At 38.7% G+C, this 18,196-nt stretch overlaps 2 protein-coding genes across 7 annotated transcripts in view; one reads left to right on the forward strand and one right to left on the reverse strand.

Moving 5' to 3' along the window:
* Positions 1 to 5,144, forward strand: part of sdccag8 (SHH signaling and ciliogenesis regulator sdccag8) — a 38,152-nt gene extending 33,008 nt beyond the window's left edge. The window contains exon 17 of the mRNA XM_077496350.1: positions 4,937 to 5,144. Coding sequence (XP_077352476.1) covers positions 4,937 to 5,045 — 109 coding nt within the window. The 3' untranslated portion in view covers positions 5,046 to 5,144. The remainder of the gene's footprint in view (positions 1 to 4,936) is intronic.
* Positions 5,145 to 7,179: 2,035 nt separating this feature from the next.
* Positions 7,180 to 18,196, reverse strand: part of akt3a (v-akt murine thymoma viral oncogene homolog 3a) — a 53,109-nt gene continuing 42,092 nt past the window's right edge. For all 6 annotated transcript variants that reach the window (XM_077496356.1, XM_077496357.1, XM_077496361.1 and 3 more), the window contains 5 exons: positions 17,932 to 18,060; positions 11,600 to 11,814; positions 10,584 to 10,671; positions 10,404 to 10,506; positions 7,180 to 10,167 (listed from right to left, as the gene is read on the reverse strand). In XM_077496356.1, coding sequence (XP_077352482.1) covers positions 10,082 to 10,167; positions 10,404 to 10,506; positions 10,584 to 10,671; positions 11,600 to 11,814; positions 17,932 to 18,060 — 621 coding nt within the window. In that variant the 3' untranslated portion in view covers positions 7,180 to 10,081. The remainder of the gene's footprint in view (positions 10,168 to 10,403; positions 10,507 to 10,583; positions 10,672 to 11,599; positions 11,815 to 17,931; positions 18,061 to 18,196) is intronic.

Raw genomic sequence — 18,196 nt, forward strand, 5'->3', positions numbered from 1 at the left:
TCTTGCAACTTGCTGTCGACTGACGTCACAAGGGCTCAGGTAACCAATCACAGCTCAGCTTGTGAATGTCACATGACCAAACCTTGAAAACATCACATCCTATGACCGCAATGTGCACAAGTTGGCCTCTAGAAACGTTACTGGATTCCCCGCGGGGCCTTGAACGCACCATGGCGCCGCCCTGAGGCCTCTCAAGGTGTAACTCGCTAACAAGTGAAGCGAGCGAGCGAGCGGCCTGTTTGCCATCCAGCGCCTTCAACCCCGCCCAACCCCCCCCCGGTCCCTGCCCCCTTTTCTTTCCCTTTCCCCCCCTCGCCGCAATCTGTGCCGCGAAGAGCAAAACATTTGGAAAATCAGCTTGATGTATTTTTACCGGGCCAAGCCGGCTGCCAAACGACACAGGGGTTTTTTAACACACACTTCATTATTTATTTGACTATTTCGGTGTTGTTTACATCGTGAGGATGATGATGATGATGATGATGATGATGATGATGATGATGATGATGAGGGTGCTTACAAACCAATATGGAACATGTTTTTGTAACACATTGTCTGGTAAATTAGTGTTCAGTTCAGTTTTAAATGTTATTTATTTTTGCGGCTGTTCAGTTCTGCAGGTGTACCTAATGAAGTGGCTTACTTCACAAACTCAAATTGCAGTGAAAAAAAAAAATTAATGTGGAAATTCATATGGAATATGCAGATTTAAAATTTGTTGCCTCTTTTAAGATGCTAATATAATTTTTTCTTACCTATATGTTATGTCACTAGATACCAAAATAAATAAGAATGAAAGTTGTTGAATGTTGCAACATATTGCTCCATTGAAATACATAAATAAAAGTCATACTATTTCAATTTTTAAAAAGTGCTTGATAATATATCACAATTAAATGAAAACAAATGCCGAATTGCCATTAAATTATTATTACAAAAAAAGTATTTAAAAATGTAAAAAAATATTGAATGGCACAATATATCATAGTAACTGTTATTTTCAATTGAAAAAATGAACAGAAAAATATGAAAACAAGTGATTATTCAAATCATTATTGTAAAAAAAATGAACGTTACAAGATGTATTTTTAAAAATATATATACATAAAATAATTAGGTTTCAACAATGTTTTAACAAAATTGAAAAATTGTAAAATAAATATATCTGATTTGAAAAAAAAAGAAGTTAATGTCACTTACATACACATTTTTTTTCATTAAAAATGCCACAATAATCATTTTAATTCTGACTATTTAAAGCTAAAAATGTGATTATCATTATGCTTTAAAAATATTGATGACTCATACAGACACATTTAAAATGAATCAGTCAGTAATTTTAAATTTGACTTTATTTAGCATTTTGCAGCAGTAAAAAGTTCATATTTTGTCTATAATTAATGCCTGTGACTGCTTGAAATTTAAAAGGTTCGATCAATCAAGATGACGAGACACTTTCGATGTCCTCTTTCATCCATTTTTTTTCTTTTTTTCAATCAAGATGCAACTGTCGCATGTTTTTGTCCAGTGGCCGCCTGCTGCCCTCATCTTCATCATCATCATCATCCTCCTCTTCATCATCATCATCTCTCGCCTCCTTCTGCCACTCGTCTTTGTCGCCCGTCCACTTTGTTGCGGCCACGCAAACCTTGAGTCAGCGCACAGCCGCTCGCCGGACGCCTCACCAATTATTAACACGCACGCGGACGCTGTGTGTGTGTGTGTGTGTGTGAGCGTCTTTAACGCGCGCAGATGTGCGCGCGGATCCACAGGCTTGACTCGCCATATGGCCCCCGCGAACGAGGATGGCGCGTGCGTCTGGAAAGCGGGATGGCGGCCATGTGCGCCATGAGCTGTGCAAGCAGTTGTTCAAGTGTGTGCGCGTGGGGCTCCAGGAGATTGCTTAATGGAACAAATGGTCGCGACGGGCCGCGGGAAGGAGGAACAGGCTCGCTGCTATAACCGCGGGCGCGCCACGAGCCCCCTGATGGGGGGCGGGGCGAGGCGAGGGCCGCTTCATCTGGGCGCCTGCCTGCCACGCATGCGCGCACGCACGCACTCGCAGTGCGCTGCCATGCCCCAGAAGCGAGGACGACGCTTCTTACCAAAAACTTTTCATTTGCAAATCAAGTTGGCAGCGGTTAAGGACATGAGACGACTCTGTGTGTGCGTGTCACCATGTTGAGAGGAGATGAAGCGTCCACCATCGTTTGTACGCGCCTGTAGTCGGTTTCATCATTAAAAAAAATCAAAAATAAAACAAAAATTCCAGAGGCTTCCCAAGCTCGCGCCCTTTTGCAAGTGTGCAAAGTCAGCGAAGACGCCTCGTCGTAAAATGCAACCTGCTGCCGAGTGCAACATTCGCAAACACGCATTTGCTGTTAACACGCCTGCCGCGCACACGCACGAAATGAATGCAATCGCTTCCGCTGCATTCGGTGACTTTGAAGTGCTCCTCTGAAAATGAGAGTTTAAAAAAAAACATCTTATATTATTTGATGCATTTTCACTCCTCTTCCTGAACTAAAGTGCAACACTTCACTTATTTAGCCCATTATAGCAATAAAAAGTTAATATTTTTTCTATAATTAATTTGATACTTTCATTATTTTTCATTTACAATTAGTACCTTTAAAAACATATTTTGCAACTTGCTGTCGACTGAAAATGACATCACAAGCACTCAGGTAACCAATCACAGCTCAGCTTGTGAATGTCACATGACCAAACCTAGAAGAGACATGGTCTTTTGTTTTTTTTTGTTTTTTTTTACGCCTTATATACATGGTCATTTTTTGTTTTGTTTTTTGACGCCTTACTATACATGGTCTTTTTTTTTTTTTTTTTTTAACGCCTTACTATACATGGTCTTTTTTTTTTTACGCCTTACTATAAATGGTCTTTTTTTTTTCTTTTTTTAACGCCTTACTATACATGGTCGTTTCTTTTAACGCCTTACTATACATGGTCGTTTTCTTTTTTAACGCCTTACTATACATGGTCGTTTTCTTTTTTAACGCCTTACTATACATGGTCGTTTTTTTTTCTTTTTTTAACGCCTTACTATACATGGTCGTTTCTTTTAACACCTTACTATACATGGTCTTTTTTTTTTTTTTTTTTAACGCCTTACTATACATGGTCTTTTTTTTTTATTTATTTTTTTAACGCCTTACTATACATGGTCTTTTTTTTTTTACACCTTACTATACATGGTCGTTTTTTTTCTTTTTTTAACGCCTTACTATACATGGTCTTTTTTTTTTTTACGCCTTACTATAAATGGTCTTTTTTTTTTTCTTTTTTTAACGCCTTACTATACATGGTCGTTTCTTTTAACGCCTTACTATACATGGTCGTTTTCTTTTTTAACGCCTTACTATACATGGTCGTTTTTTTTAAAAAATTTTTTTTAACGCCTTACTATACATGGTCTTTTTTTTTTTTTACACCTTACTATACATGGTCGTTTTTTTTTCTTTTTTTAACGCCTTACTATACATGGTCGTTTCTTTTAACACCTTACTATACATGGTCTTTTTTTTTTTTTTTTAACGCCTTACTATACATGGTCTTTTTTTTTTTTTACGCCTTACTATAAATGGTCTTTTTTTTTTCATTTTTTAACGCCTTACTATACATGGTCGTTTCTTTTAACGCCTTACTATACATGGTCTTTTTTTAAAAATTTTTAACGCCTTACTATACATGGTCTTTTTTTTTTTACGCCTTACTATAAATGGTCTTTTTTTTTTTTAACGCCTTACTATACATGGTCTTTTTTTTACGTTGTTTTTTTAACGCCTTACTATACATGGTCTTTTTTTAACGTTGTTTTTTTTAACGCCTTACTATACATGGTCTTTTTTTTTTCTTTTTTTAACGCCTTGCTATACATGGTCGTTTTTTTTCTTTTTTTAATGCCTTACTATACATGGTCTTTTTTTTTTTAACGCCTTACTATAAATGGTCTTTTTTTTTTTACGCCTTACTATACATGGTCGTCTTTTTTTTTTTTTTAACGCCTTACTATACATGTTCTTTTTTTTTCTTTTTTTTAAGCCTTACTATACATGGTCGTTTTTTTTTTTTTTTTTTTTTAACGCCTTACCATACATGGTCGTCTTTTTTTTTTTTAACGCCTTACTATACATGGTCTTATTTTTTTTTTTTTTTTTTTTAACGCCTTACTATACATGGTCTTATTTTATTTATTTCTTTTTTACGCCTTGCTATACATGGTCGGGTTTTTTTTTAACGCTTTACTATACATGGTCTTTTTTTTTTTTTTACGCCTTACTATACATGGTTTTATTTTATTTATTTATTTTTTACACCTTACTATATACATGGTCGTTTTTTTTTTAACGCGTTACTATACATGCTCTTTTTTTTTTACGCCTTACTATACATGGTCGTTTTTTGTTTTTTTGTTGTTTTTTTACGCCTTACTATACATGGTCTTTTTTTTTTTTTACGCCTTACTATACATGCTCGTTTTTTTTTTTAACGCCTTACTATACATGGTTATTTTATTTATTTTTTTAAGACGAACTATACATGGTCATTTAAAAAATGAAAAATAAAAATACGACTTATTATACATGGTCGTTTAAAAACAAAACAAAACAAAACAAAACAAAACAAACAAAAAAAAACCATCTTACCTTATACATGGTTGTTTATTTGTTGTAATGGTCGTTTAAAAAAAAAAAAGCCTTACTATACATAGTGATTCTAGATGTCACTTTGGTCAAAGCAACATTTTTGGAGGCTTCTGTCCCACTGATTTGACGTCATCTTAATTGACGTTATCCCTAATCAAGTGGTGCTGTTGAGTGTTGTTTCAAGTCTCCTCTTCTTTCTTCTCTCGCGCTGGCCGACACACTTGTGTGTATCACTCAATAACTGTGTGCGTGTGCGTGTTGTGTTGCAGGCTTCAGCAGTTGGACCGCCACTGTCAGAGCAGCGCCCAGCAGGTGTGTCAGCTGCTGGCCAAACAGAACCACATGATCATCAACCACACACAAGCGCTCCACGACTAAAACACGGATAGAAAAGGGGGTGTGGGTCTGAATTTAAATCATTTTACATGCTGGAGTAGAATATATATATTTTTTAATAAAGCTGGTTTTCAAACTTGCCATTGGTTTCCGTTTTTCTTATTTCCTTTTTTTTTTTTTTTTTTTTTTTTAAACGCCTGACTATACATGGTCTTTTTTTTTTTAACGCCTTACTATACATGGTCGTTTTATTTTTTTTATTTTTTATTTTTTTTTACGCCTTACTATACATGGTCGTTTTTGGGTTTTTTTTAAACGCCTCACTATACATGGTCTTTTTTTTTACGCCTTACTATACATGGTCGTTTTTTTTTGTGTTTTTTTAACCCCTTACTATACATGGTCTTTTTTTTTTTTTTTTTTAAACGCCTCACTATACATGGTCTTTTTTTTTACGCCTTATTATACATGGTCGTTTTTTTTTTTTTTAACGCCTTACTATACATGGTCTTATTTTTTTTTTTTAATTTTTTAAGCCTTACTATACATGGTGGTTTTTTTGGGGTTTTTTAAACGCCTCACTATACATGGTCTTTTTTTTACGCCTTACTATACATGGTCATTTTTTTTTATTTTTTTAATGCCTATACATGGTCGTTTTTGTTTTTTTTAACGCCTTACTATACATGGTCGTTTTTTGTTTTTTTTTTAAACGCCTCACTATACATGGTCGTTTTTTTTTTTTTTTTTTAGCGCCTATACATGGTCGTTTTTGTTTTTTTTTTTGTTTGTTTTTTTACGCCTTACTATACATGGTCGTTTTTGTTTTTTTAAACGCCTCACTATACATGGTCGTTTTTTTTTTTTTTTTAAACGCCTCACTATACATGGTCTTTTTTTTTACGCCTTACTATACATGGTCGTCTTTTTTTTTTTTTTAACGCCTTGGTCTCATTTTTGTATTTTTTTTTAAGCCTTACTATACATGGTCGTTTTTTGTTTGTTTTTTTTGTTTTTTTAACGCCTTACTATACATGGTCTTTTTTTTTTTTTTTTAAACGCCTCACTATACATGGTCTTTTTTTTTTTACGCCTTACTATACATGTTTTTTTTTTTGTTTTTTTAAACGCCTCACTATACATGGTCTTTTTTTTTTTTTTTTAAACGCCTCACTATACATGGTCTTTTTTTTTTTACGCCTTACTATACATGGTCGTTTTGTTTTGTTTTTTTAACGCCTTACTATACATGGTGTTTTTTTTTTTTTTTTAAACGCCTCACTATACATGGTCTTTTTTTTACGCCTTACTATACATGGTCGTTTTTTTTTTGTTTTTTTTTAACCCCTTACTATACATGGTCTTTTTTTTTTTTTTTTTTAAATGCCTCACTATACATGGTCTTTTTTTTTTACGCCTTACTATACATGGTCGTTTTTTGTTGTTTTTTTTAACGCCTTACTATACATGGTCTTATTTTTTTTAACATTTTTTAAGCCTTACTATACATGGTGTTTTTTTTTGTTTTTTTAAACGCCTCACTATACATGGTCTTTTTTTTTACGCCTTACTATACATGGTCGTTTAAAAAAAAAAAAAATTTAAGCCTACCTATACATGGTCGGGTTTTTTTTTTTTTTTTTTTTTTTTGTTTTTTAACGCCTTACTATACATGGTCATTTTAAAAAAAAATAATTTTTAAGCCTTACTACACATGGTCGTTTTTTTTTGTTTGGTTTTTTTAACGACTTACTATACATGGTCTTTTTTTTTTTTTTTTTTTTAAACGCCTCACTATACATGGTCTTTTTTTTACGCCTTACTATACATGGTCGTTTTTTTTGTTTTTTTTAACGCCTTACTATACATGGTCGTTTTTTTTGTTGTTTTTTTAAACAGCTTACTATATATGGTCTTTTTTTTCCGTTTTTTTTTTTTGGATACACTTCAAAAATCTGTTTTGATTTCCTGGGCTCACTGGTCAATAGTGTTGGATGAAAAATCACCACCAGAGGGCACAAGTTGAACAAACACTTCACTGCGTCTCATATTAAGTCCTAAAAGTGAAGCTATGGCATCCATTTCCTCATTATTATTGTTGGAACTATCTGGCGATGGATGTCTTTTGACTCTTTCAAGATGCGCATCACATTCACTGCATGTCATGAGACGCGGAAAGAATAAAAGGGAGGCATTTATTGTTTTTTTTTTTTTGTTTTTTTCAAAGGAAGTCTGACTGCAGAATGAACACAAACAAAATGACATCAGATAAATTAATTAGAAAACAAAATTCAAGTGAGAATAACACGGTGACATTCAAAACGATAATAAATAGCATGACATACATTTTGTCTAGTTCAACTGCATCGTACGTTAACTGCATGGAAAGATGTTTGAAGTTTTTTGTTTTGGAGCGAAAGCGTAAGGCTTTGGTGGCGTGTGAAGACAAACAAACAAACAAACGGGGAAGGAACATTGGAAGACGCGACCACTCCTGCACGCATGACAAACCGCACACGTTCAAGACAGAAACTCCTACAAACTCAAACTGCTGCAGCCTATCCCAGCTGACTTTGAGCAATCACACACTCACCTTGAGACCATTTCCATTTTTTTTAATTTTTTTTTAAAATATGAGAGCAAGCCGGATTGGAACCAGGATCTCCTGACTGCGAGGCAGACCTGCTAACCACAACGGCACCGCACCAACAAGCCTTTCCAATGTCGTCGGTGATTCTTTCTCGGACCTTCTTCACTTTTCGTCCACTCGTCATCTTCTTGCTTTTCACTTGCGCTTCACCTTTTTTTTCCTGTCCAACTCTCACACATGCACACACACATTTCATAAGTGCTTATCAATAACGTTGTCGTTCGTGTCTGTCTTCAACGCGCCCAGTCGTCTGCGCTCGTCACATTTTGATCACAAAAATTAAACATCACTAAAAAAAAAAAAAAAAAAAAGCTTAGACCTCCACCAAGGCAAACCTAGACAAACACAAAAACACTCATTATTATTTATCACTGTTTATACCTTAATTCACATTTTTAGTGAATAAGATTGCGCACAAAAAAACTATAAATATTTCACAGATATATTTTTTTAAAGTGCATATATACAATCTTAACAGTGGAACCTTCCATTCCCTGAACTGCTTCTCACACAATGGCATTATGTGAGAGGCAGAATGAAAACTATGGAACATTGCTACTTTATATTATAGCAAGTAAAATATAAATCTGTACATACATTTTTATAATACACATATACCTTACTATATGTATATATACATAATTGATAGATGTGATAGAATATGAATAACTAAATAATAGAAATACAGCGACTCAAGCTGTCGCCATTTTATAACATGTAAAGTCTAATTATGATAATATTAATAAGCCTTATCTTTGATGCTAAACCACCAATGATGTGTTACTAAATATGGGCAAGACTAGTCAAGTTGACCACAGCCAAATGTCGATTATCACTCACACTCGATGACTGTCGTGTTTTGGCATGAACACGACTTAACACCTCGTTGAGATATACAAAGTGTCAATCGATCGGCGTTGAATCGATTTTCATCCCCATAGCGTCGACTAGCAGCCAGGACATTGTTTACCACTACACTTCCGGCTATGGAACAATAAATTCCATTCCCTGTTCTATATTCAAAATTTTGACCACTTTTGCCGTTATGTTTGTATGGAGTCAACAGTGATGTCAAGGTTGTAACCTGCGAGGTGGATTTCTGCAAAAGAATCAAAAGGTTCCACTGTTGTTTTATGAAACGTGACTCAATAAAACATTTCAAAAAAAAAAAAAGGCCTTGGTGGAGGTCCGCGCTCTCCAGCAACCTCTTACAGCCGCAAGACCTCCGCCGGGGAAAGCGTTGGTCCCGCGCACAACCCACCCACCCAACAAACAAACAATAACAGACACACAAAGTAATAAATACACAAAGAATGCTTGGCGGAGGTAATAAGCAACGGAACCGGTTCCCCCTCTTACATTCTTCGGCCATTTTGTTTTCTCAGCCCTAACGCACAGAGACTCGTCCGGTAGAGTGGCGTGTCTGGGAATAGAAAAAAGTCAAATAGAAAAAAGGGGGAAATGATGAGCGGGATAATAAATAAAATTATCATCATAAATACGTTTGCGTCCACGGCGGCGATGTCCCGCCTCCGTCCAGTCTTTAAATTGATGAGCGAGCGTTGCATTGTGGGTAGTAAAGCTTAAGGGGGGCGCGGTCGGGGAAGTGCTGCGCTTGAAAGTGGAACCTCCTCGCGTGCCGAACGTGACATCCTTGATTGGTGACGTTTTGTCGACTAGATCCGTATGGATGCGTCGGAGCGTCTCACATTAGCAGCAAGTTGGCAAGCGGAGGCGTACATGTGTCGCTAGCTCGCCGTGAGGGCTGGGACATTCCGCCATTTTATTCATTTAGCTCAGGATGTTGTGTTTTGTTTTTGTTTAAAGCAAATTCCAGATGGCGTCTAGGAAAAAAAAAAAAAAAAACTTGTTTTAACTAACGTCAATTTTTTTTTTCCCAGGTTATGTCCCAGCCCTCCTAGCGATCGATCTGTTTAGCAGTAGTCCGGTTGAAGAGGACGAGCGTGCGTCCTCGAGGCGGATGTTGGAATAGCAGCAACGACGAGTGGGAAATTGCACCTGAGTCAACTCCTGCCTACAAGACCCGCTCAATCGATCCCAGAATGGTTGACATGTGCAAGAAAAAGCCTGAGATTGCAACCGAGTCACGCGCATGTGTGTGTGTGTGTGTGTGGATGGCCTGCGAGGAGGCAACCAATCAAAGCGCAGCAGTCCCCCCCGGGGGACATCACATTAGCGGCTAACCGCCTTCGTACCTTCCGCTCCGTTTGTAAATCATGATGAGACAAAATGGCTGAAAAAAATTTCAAAGGATGGCAAAATCCTTCGTCGAAGGGATTCCTCCGGGTCCGAAAGCTGTGGGTTTTCCTCCTTTTTTTTTTTTTTTGTGTGTGTCCCACGCTGATGACCTCATAGACCAGCTGTGATGATGTCACCGCAGGGGGCGGGGTTAGAGAGGGCGCGGAGTTCATTCCCGCCCGCTGGCCGAGTAGGAGAACTGCGGGAAGTGCGGTCGTCTCTCGTTGTCCAGGCAGTCCATGCCGTCCTCGTCGACTGGCGTGCGCACAACAACAACAACAACACAAGCAACAAGTTACGAGACTTCATTTGTACAAATGATGGGCATCACTTTCCTTGCTCATGGCCACCGCCATGTTGTAAGTGTAACAAAACCGGTCTGGAGCGAGAGCACATTTCGAAGATCTTGGCCTCGTCTCCGACGGGGTGAGCACAAAAAAAAAAAAAAAAAAAAAAAACCCGCAACGCTGCTAAACATGAGAGAGACTCACATTTCTCGGGCGGCGTCACCGTGATGGTCTGCGCCGTGAACTCCTCGTCAAAGTACCTGGTGTCCGTCTCCGACGTCACCTGAGGCTTGAACGGAGGAATCATCTGAAGGAGCAGAGAGGACACCGTCAAAAACGCCCGTCGTGTCCCTCACGTAGCGAAGCAAAATATTAGCGACAAACCTTTTTGTCGTACACATGCTGCCAATCGACGCCAGTAAAGAAACTGTGCCTCATTATTTCTTTGGCGTCGTCCGGTCCTCCGCCGAGCCTGGTTCAGAAAAGGCAAATTAAAAAGAACAATATTTGAAAGTAAATATTATTATTTTTTTCAATTCAATTCAATTTTATTTAATTCCTTAAAAAAAGAAAGAGAAATGAAAAGGGACAGAAAGAAGTAAACTTATGTTATCTGCCCCTGATCAACAACAAAAAATAATCAACACAAAATAAATGACAGAGTGGTCAAGATGCTTTCAATATAACAATCCTATAAAATAATTCAGCAGCATGTCCTTGTGCTATATGTAATTTTCCAGTAATTTTGTCAAGTTTTTAAAAATACAGATGGACAGAAATGATTTTGTTTTACAATCCAGATTGTTCCATAAGCTGACTCCGTGAGTTGAAATACATCATTCTTTTTGTTTTGTTCTATTTTTTGTTTTGGAGAAAATATCTGTTCCTCTTATTTATACTCACTTTCCCATTTTTTTTTTAATTTTAATTTGTATATTAACTCGTAAAATTTCCTGATGGGCTTCAAACATTATTTTGAGACGGTTAAACACCAAAAAATTCATTAAACTTTCAAGTTTTTAGTTGTATAAATAATGTATTAGTGTGGTCTCTGTATCCACAACTGCAAACGACACGAATTGCATGTTTCTGTAAAAATTGTTAAAAAATGTTCAGTGATTCTTTAGCCTTGTGTAAAACTGCTACAGTTTGTGATAACTTAGATTTAAAATATTCTATGTGATTTCCATGTTAAGTGCTCATCAATAATATCTAAAAAAAACTTTATTTCATTAGTCCTTTCTATTGCTGTATAACAAAACAGAATGCAATGCAAGTATAAAAAAGTAAAACAGAGCAATAAAATGAAGGAATGAAAATAAACTTAATTTAAAAATAATAATAATAAATCAAAAATTTAGTTTGATGCCCATCTAAGTCCCGCCCCCGCCCGCACGTACCGTTTGTTGGGGTCCTTGATGAGGAGTCCCGACAGCAGCGACTTGGCGTCGGCCGAGAGCGTGCGCGGGAACTTGATGTCCTCCATCAGGATGAGCTCAAAGAGCTTCTCGTGGTCCTGGTTGTAGAAGGGCAGGCGGCCACACATCATCTCGTACGTCACCACGCCCAGGCCCCACCAGTCCACCGCCCGCCCGTAGTCGTTGTCCTCCAGCACCTGACCACAAAAACAGAAAATGATAATAACTAAAATATACTTCAAAAAGCAAAGTGAAGTTGCAATTAGAGGTATGACATCACTCATGTTGGCTTCCGCAACTGATGGTTGGTTGAATGTGGAAAGTTACTCTTAATTTTGATTGTCTTTCATATTCAATATTTAAAGTTTGCTAGCCAATGAACAAATGTTATTTTTATCTGGATGACTTGTTCAGATCTTCAGACCAGAAGACTAAACAAAGAGTAGAGCTGCAGCTAACCGGGTATCGCCATCCTCACTTTCCGACTTTGTAGCATCTGTTACTTTGAGCGTGTATGGCTTTAAAAGGCGTGGACGGGCCTGGTGAGTGACGTGTGTGTCAGTGAATGCGAGTGTAGTTGACTGCCGCTGGTTCAGGTTAGCCAGCCCGAGTGTTGAGTTGACTGCGCTTACTGCACGTTTCTTTTGTTCGAAAACGAGACTGAAAGTGTGCGTGTACACGCTGTAACGTTAATCTGTCTGGAAAAATGGTCGCAAAGCTTTGAGGCAGAGATTTTGCACAACCGTTTATGTATATAATTTGAGTTATTCTGTTGTTTCAGCCCTAACAAAGACTGCAAGTGCAATATACAAGTACATTAAAAAAACAAACCAAAACCTTTCTCTCCTTCATGTCTTCGCTCTTATTTGTTTGATTATACTTATATAGACTGCTCACCATAACATTCTCTATTGTTCTTATTATTATGTTTGTATTCAGGACGTTTAAAAATATATATATATAATAAAAACTGGACCAGTGACTTAACGTGCACCATCTTTCAATCCAAAAATACAGGGTGATTAAAAAAGAATGACCCGATTTCATGGTCAAATATTTTATGAAGGAAAAATAGCACAAAAAAAACACTTATAATAAAAGTATTCTACTAACAGTCAAGTTTTACTTCACATGTCACAAGTGCTCAATATGGCCTCCCCTTATAACACGAACAACATCAATGCGATATGAGAATTCTTCCCAAACACGTTGAAGCACATCAGGATCAATTGAATTGATCGCTGTTGTTATTCAATGTTTTAAGTTTCCCATGTCAGTTGGTAATGGCAGAAGACTTTATCTTTTATAAACCCCCAAAGAAAGAAAATCACAAACTTTGAGGTTAGGAGATGTAGGACGGCAAGCAAAAAGGGCATTTTTTTGTTTTTTTTTTGCTGTCGCTGCCAGATGCATGAGTCTGTCAGTGTCATGTGACAATTATAGAAAAGTGGGAAATCTGATCTTTCAAAGACTCACTCCCTCATTCTGATTAATAATTTACCAAATATTTGATCATGAAATAGTGTCATTCTTTTTGAATCACCCTGGAAAATAAGCTCTCAAAATCTTATGTGCAGCAATCCAGTTCCAAGTCATGTCATGAAAGTGAACAGCTAACTGGCTAAATTGAACAGCATAGCCAGAAATAAGGCGAAACGTTACTAAGTTTGCACAACGTTTTGTTTGTCTTTTTACGAGACATCTGCTTGTATTCTGCACGTGTGCATTCATTTTATTAGCACAAAAGCGCCCACGGTGTCAAAGAAGAAGCAGAAGAAGGAGCGGACAGATGAGCCAGGAGATAAAGCGCAAAGCGAGTCAATATGGCGCCAAGCAAGGTGGCTGCAGGGAAGCATTAAAAAAAAAAAAAAAAAAAAGCCAAGATGGCAAACATCAGCGAGTGGCGGGTCTTCAGAGGACGGCGAACCCGGATGGAGAAGGCCGGCCGGGTCGCCGATGCCGGCGGGTCACGGCGGCTCGATCAAAGCGGTCCCGCGCACCTGGCCCGCTCTCGCCTCGTCCATCTGCTCCGCCTTCATCCCGTCGCGAGCGAGGCAGAGGTACTTCAGGTGCTCATTAACATCACAAGCTGATTAACATGTGACGACGCTACGACGAGTGCGCGAGCGTGAGCGTGAGCGTGTGTGTGTGTGGTGACGGACAGACTGGCAGGGTTGGAGAGGGTCCAGAGCGGCATATGCCGTACATCTCGCCAATAATAATAGCATCTTCTCACTGTTAAGAATAATGGAGCAGGCCGGCCAGGCGCGCGCCAGCACGCCAACAAACCTTTAACGACCGACAGTCATTGTCTAATGATGCTCACAATGCATACACAGCAACTAAACGGCAGACGTACTGTAACATGAGCGTCGCACGTTTCACGGTTTCTATTGCGCTTTTATGACTGCGCCACCCTTGTCCCGAAAATGCAGCTTGAAAGTCAAACCATTCAATTCGATGCTTGAAATCAAATTGTGGCGGTGCAGCATAGAAAAAAACCACAAACAAATACTTGCGGCTGTAATCAATCAGGAAAGCGCAAGCTGCTGTCGGAATGATGCGGGGCAATCTCCAATGTTTATGGAGTGCGATGCTGCTGGAGGATGTTCCCTTTTATTGCTCAATATCCGCATCAATTCTTTAGCTTAGGCTGCAAAACAACAATGGAAGTGGTGGCATGTCGACAAATATTTCATGTGTGATGTCTCTCAGGAGGAGGACGAAGAAGAGGAGGAGGAGGAAGGAGAAGAAGAGGAAGAAGAAGATGTGGAGAAGGAAGAAGAAGAAGAGGAGGAGGCGGCGGGAGGAGGAAGGAGAAGAGGAGGAGGTGGAAGAAGAAGAAGGAGATGAAGAGGACGAGGAAGAAGGAGAAGAGGAGGAGGAGAAAGAAGAAGGCAAAAAAAAGGAGGAGGAAAAAGGAGAAGAAGAGGAAGAAGAAGAGGAAGAAGAGGAAGAGGTGAAGAGGAAAAGGAAGAAGAGGAAGAAGAAAAAGAAGAAGAGAAAGAATAAGAAGAATAAGAATAAGAAGAAGAAGAAGAGCTTCTGGCTTAAGACATTTGCGGCGGGCGGCTAACAGAAAGCGTGCCGTGGGCCGCAAACAGCCCCTGGGCCGGCTTTAAGCCAACCTGGCCCCAAAATGACATCATCTCCTCATAACGACATCGCTTACTATTTAGTAATGTTGCGCCTTTCAAACATCATCATTAGTTGTCATACACGACAACTGGAGGGCGAACACCACTTGAGAGACAGATGGAATATTCATCTGGAAACTTTTCCAAGTGCGGAAAACAAGGAGAGATTGAAAAAAGGAAGGAAAAAAAAAAAAAGAGGTGGCAGCTCGGTCGCAGGCAGGGAGCAGATTAATCCACACAGAGCCAGATCGCTGCCCCACAGCCGCCGGCGGGTGTTTGGACTTGTTTTTAAAAGCAGCAGAGCTGACCTAGCTACTTCAAAAGGCGCACGCGTGTTTAAGCGAAGGCGAAACGGGAAGAGACAAAAGGAAGCCAGAGGGGGGAGGAGGGTCTCGCTGCTCGACCATGTGGCGGCAGCAGCGGGACGGCAGCACGGGTCGGGTGGGGCTTTGGCAGCCGGGACGGGTTCCGAGACGGGATGGGAAGGCGCAACGTAGCCCGAGGCGGCTAGCGGCCCGGATAGCCGGCGGGTGCACAAGTGATCACAGCCAACACACGCACACATATTTTGCCAGTGTCAAAGGGGAGCCATTTTGTTCATGTTGACAGGAAAAAAAAAGGTGCGTTGACAATTTGAGAGCGACTGATTCATGTTGATGTATTGAAGCAGAACAGGAGTTGTATTTCTCTTTTTCTTTAAATAGCATTATTTTGTAGGGATGTAACGATAACGGCAATATCGCGATATTAAAACTGCCACAATATATCGTTGTCGTCATGTCACGCTAGAAAATACAGCACATCTGTTCAAAAAGTCAGGCTGATTTCCATTTGTGCAGTTCTAGCACCCTCTGGCGGCTAGTTTTTTTTTTTTGTGCAGTTTAATTTTCATAAGGCCCGTTTTGGCCCTTCTGTTTAAAATCCACGCTAATGGTCAGATAAAGGGGAACTCAATGTGTGCGTGCATTATTAAGTGCATCAATATTAAGTTTTATTAGAGATTGTAGGTTGTTTAAAATCATTGCTGTAATGTACAAAAGCAAAATTTTGTTTTGTTTTTTAGTATGAGCTCTATTTTTTTTTTTTTTTTTTTTTACAATATCGTGACCATTTTTTCTGTATCGCCAACTTTCTCACAATATCGTGATAATTATCATATTGTGACCTTCATATCGTGATAATATCGTATCGTGATGGGATATTGTTACATCCCTACTATTTTGTAGCGGTCAATTTATTTTTACTTTAAAAAATATTTAAACAAAACAGCGCGCTATTTATAGCTTTCCATTTTTTTTAATTGTATTTCTTCAACTTTTTGGTTTTATTTTTAAAAAATAAAAATAGTGAGATATAACTTAACATAATGTCTTTCTCCACATTACTTTTGATTACAGTATCATACTTTGTAACATTCCACATTCTCAAAATTCTATTTTTTTTTTCAGTTTTTCAATTTTATTTTATTTTTTTAAACATTGTATGATAACTGATAACATGATGTCTTTAGTTTCTTTTACTTGCCGACTCCCATGTCACTCACCAGTCCAGACCCTTTCAAGCAACAGATACTAACTACAGTTTAGAATGCAAGTATGGCGACCTCAAGTGGACAAAAAAATTAAAACCTGACAACTATCCTTAAAGGAAACATTTTTTTTCCACAAAGGTGGTGCTTATTATTGCGTCACGCCACTTTTTTTTTTTTTTTTTTTTTTTTTTTTAATCAAATAAGTAATGGTACAAGACACGAGCCCACATTGCGTGTCCTTTGCAAACAGAGGAAGTGTCGAACTTGAAATCGCGTAACCCTGAAATATTTCCTCTGCCTTCTCATCTCCGTCTGCCTTCAAGCCCCCACCAGCGCTCACCCCTCCGCAATCCCCCCCTATTCTCTGTTTAATCCCAGCTACTTTGCATCTCTGGAACTTGGCTGGGAGCACACTGTGTTATTTTTACACGCGGGCGGGCGAGCAGAGCGTGCGGGCGGGCGGGCAGGCGGGCGGGCGAGCGAGCGAGCGGCGGTGTAGATTTCCAGGTTTTTTCCGAGCACCTTCCTCCAACCTCGCCCATCTGCCGCCATCTGCCTCACTTTAGCCCGCACTTTCTACTGCAACACACACACGCGCGCGCGTGCATAAACGCACATCCTGTGAAAAATAACTAGCAGCCTCCAATCAGCTTTTGGCACGCAAAAGGAAGGCATTTGGAAAAAAAAAACAAAAAAACAAAAAGATGAAAATGCTGCGCCAAATTGTCCTTGCTACTTTTTTCAAGTGGGATGCACGGCGCCACGCCGCTCCCCCGCTGCCTTCGTCCCCACGTCGCCACCCACAGGCCCGCGTGCAACGTGTTCGCCAGGTGATCTGGTGGCCTTGGAGATGGATGGACGCTGGCGAAAATAAAACCATTTGCAGTTCACGGCACGCTCTGTCTACTTTTGCCCCGGTGTTTCAAAGGCAGGTGTCGTTCTGAGGCAAGTCAATACGGACACCTGAATAGTTCCACTAATACAAGGAAGGGATGACAAATGCCTTGACAAATATTTTTAGCCATATAGGAAGTACTATTAAGGCAACACTAAACAAAAAAAAATAATTTTTCATTTTTGGCTGTACAGTGTTCCCTCAATATAACACAGTTCACTTTTCACGGCCTCGCTCTATTGTGTTTTTGTTTGTTTGTTTTTTTTGTTTGTTTTTTGACGGGGGGGGGGGGGGGGGCAATTTTGCATGCATTTCTTTTACAGTAATGTACCTATTTTATCAAATTTATGAAGGTTTGAACTTTGAGAATGTTTAAACAAGAGATAAATGGAAGAAAATGTAAATACCTCGATGAGAACAGTGTATAAACTGTGTGGTGAAGGGTTTTAGAGCCTTAAAACACTTAATAATAATAATAATATTAATAAATGAAAAACAACATGATGTAAATGTCAAACTTTTTTCCCTCAAAGAAAATACTTTTTATTTTTTTATTTTTTTTTTTTAACTGCAAAAAATACAACTTTATTCTCAGACATTTACGATTTTGTTTCTGGCGCAATTACAACTTCAATTTCATAACAAACTTTTTTTTCTAAAACAAAAAAAAAAATTAAGAGGGGGGTCTCAGAATTTTTTTTCTCAGAAAAATGTGTCTTTATTTTCATAGTGAATTATTTAAGATTGTTACCTCGGGTGCGAGATACTCGGGCGTGCCGCAGAAGGTTTTCATGGTGGCGGCATCCGTGATGCCTTCCTTGCATAGCCCGAAGTCGGTAATCTTGATGTGGCCGTCTTTATCCAGCATCAGGTTCTCCAACTAGGAGGGAGCGCATACAGATAAAATGTAACTTTTTTTTAATGGAAAAGTACATATTTGTTCTTGTGATATCATGACCTTTTCCTTGAAGAAGAAAACCTTTTTCATTTTCACAAGTTTATACACTTTTTTTTTA

The sequence above is a fragment of the Festucalex cinctus genome, chromosome 14 (assembly GCF_051991245.1).
Source record: "Festucalex cinctus isolate MCC-2025b chromosome 14, RoL_Fcin_1.0, whole genome shotgun sequence".
NCBI lineage: Eukaryota > Metazoa > Chordata > Actinopteri > Syngnathiformes > Syngnathidae > Festucalex > Festucalex cinctus.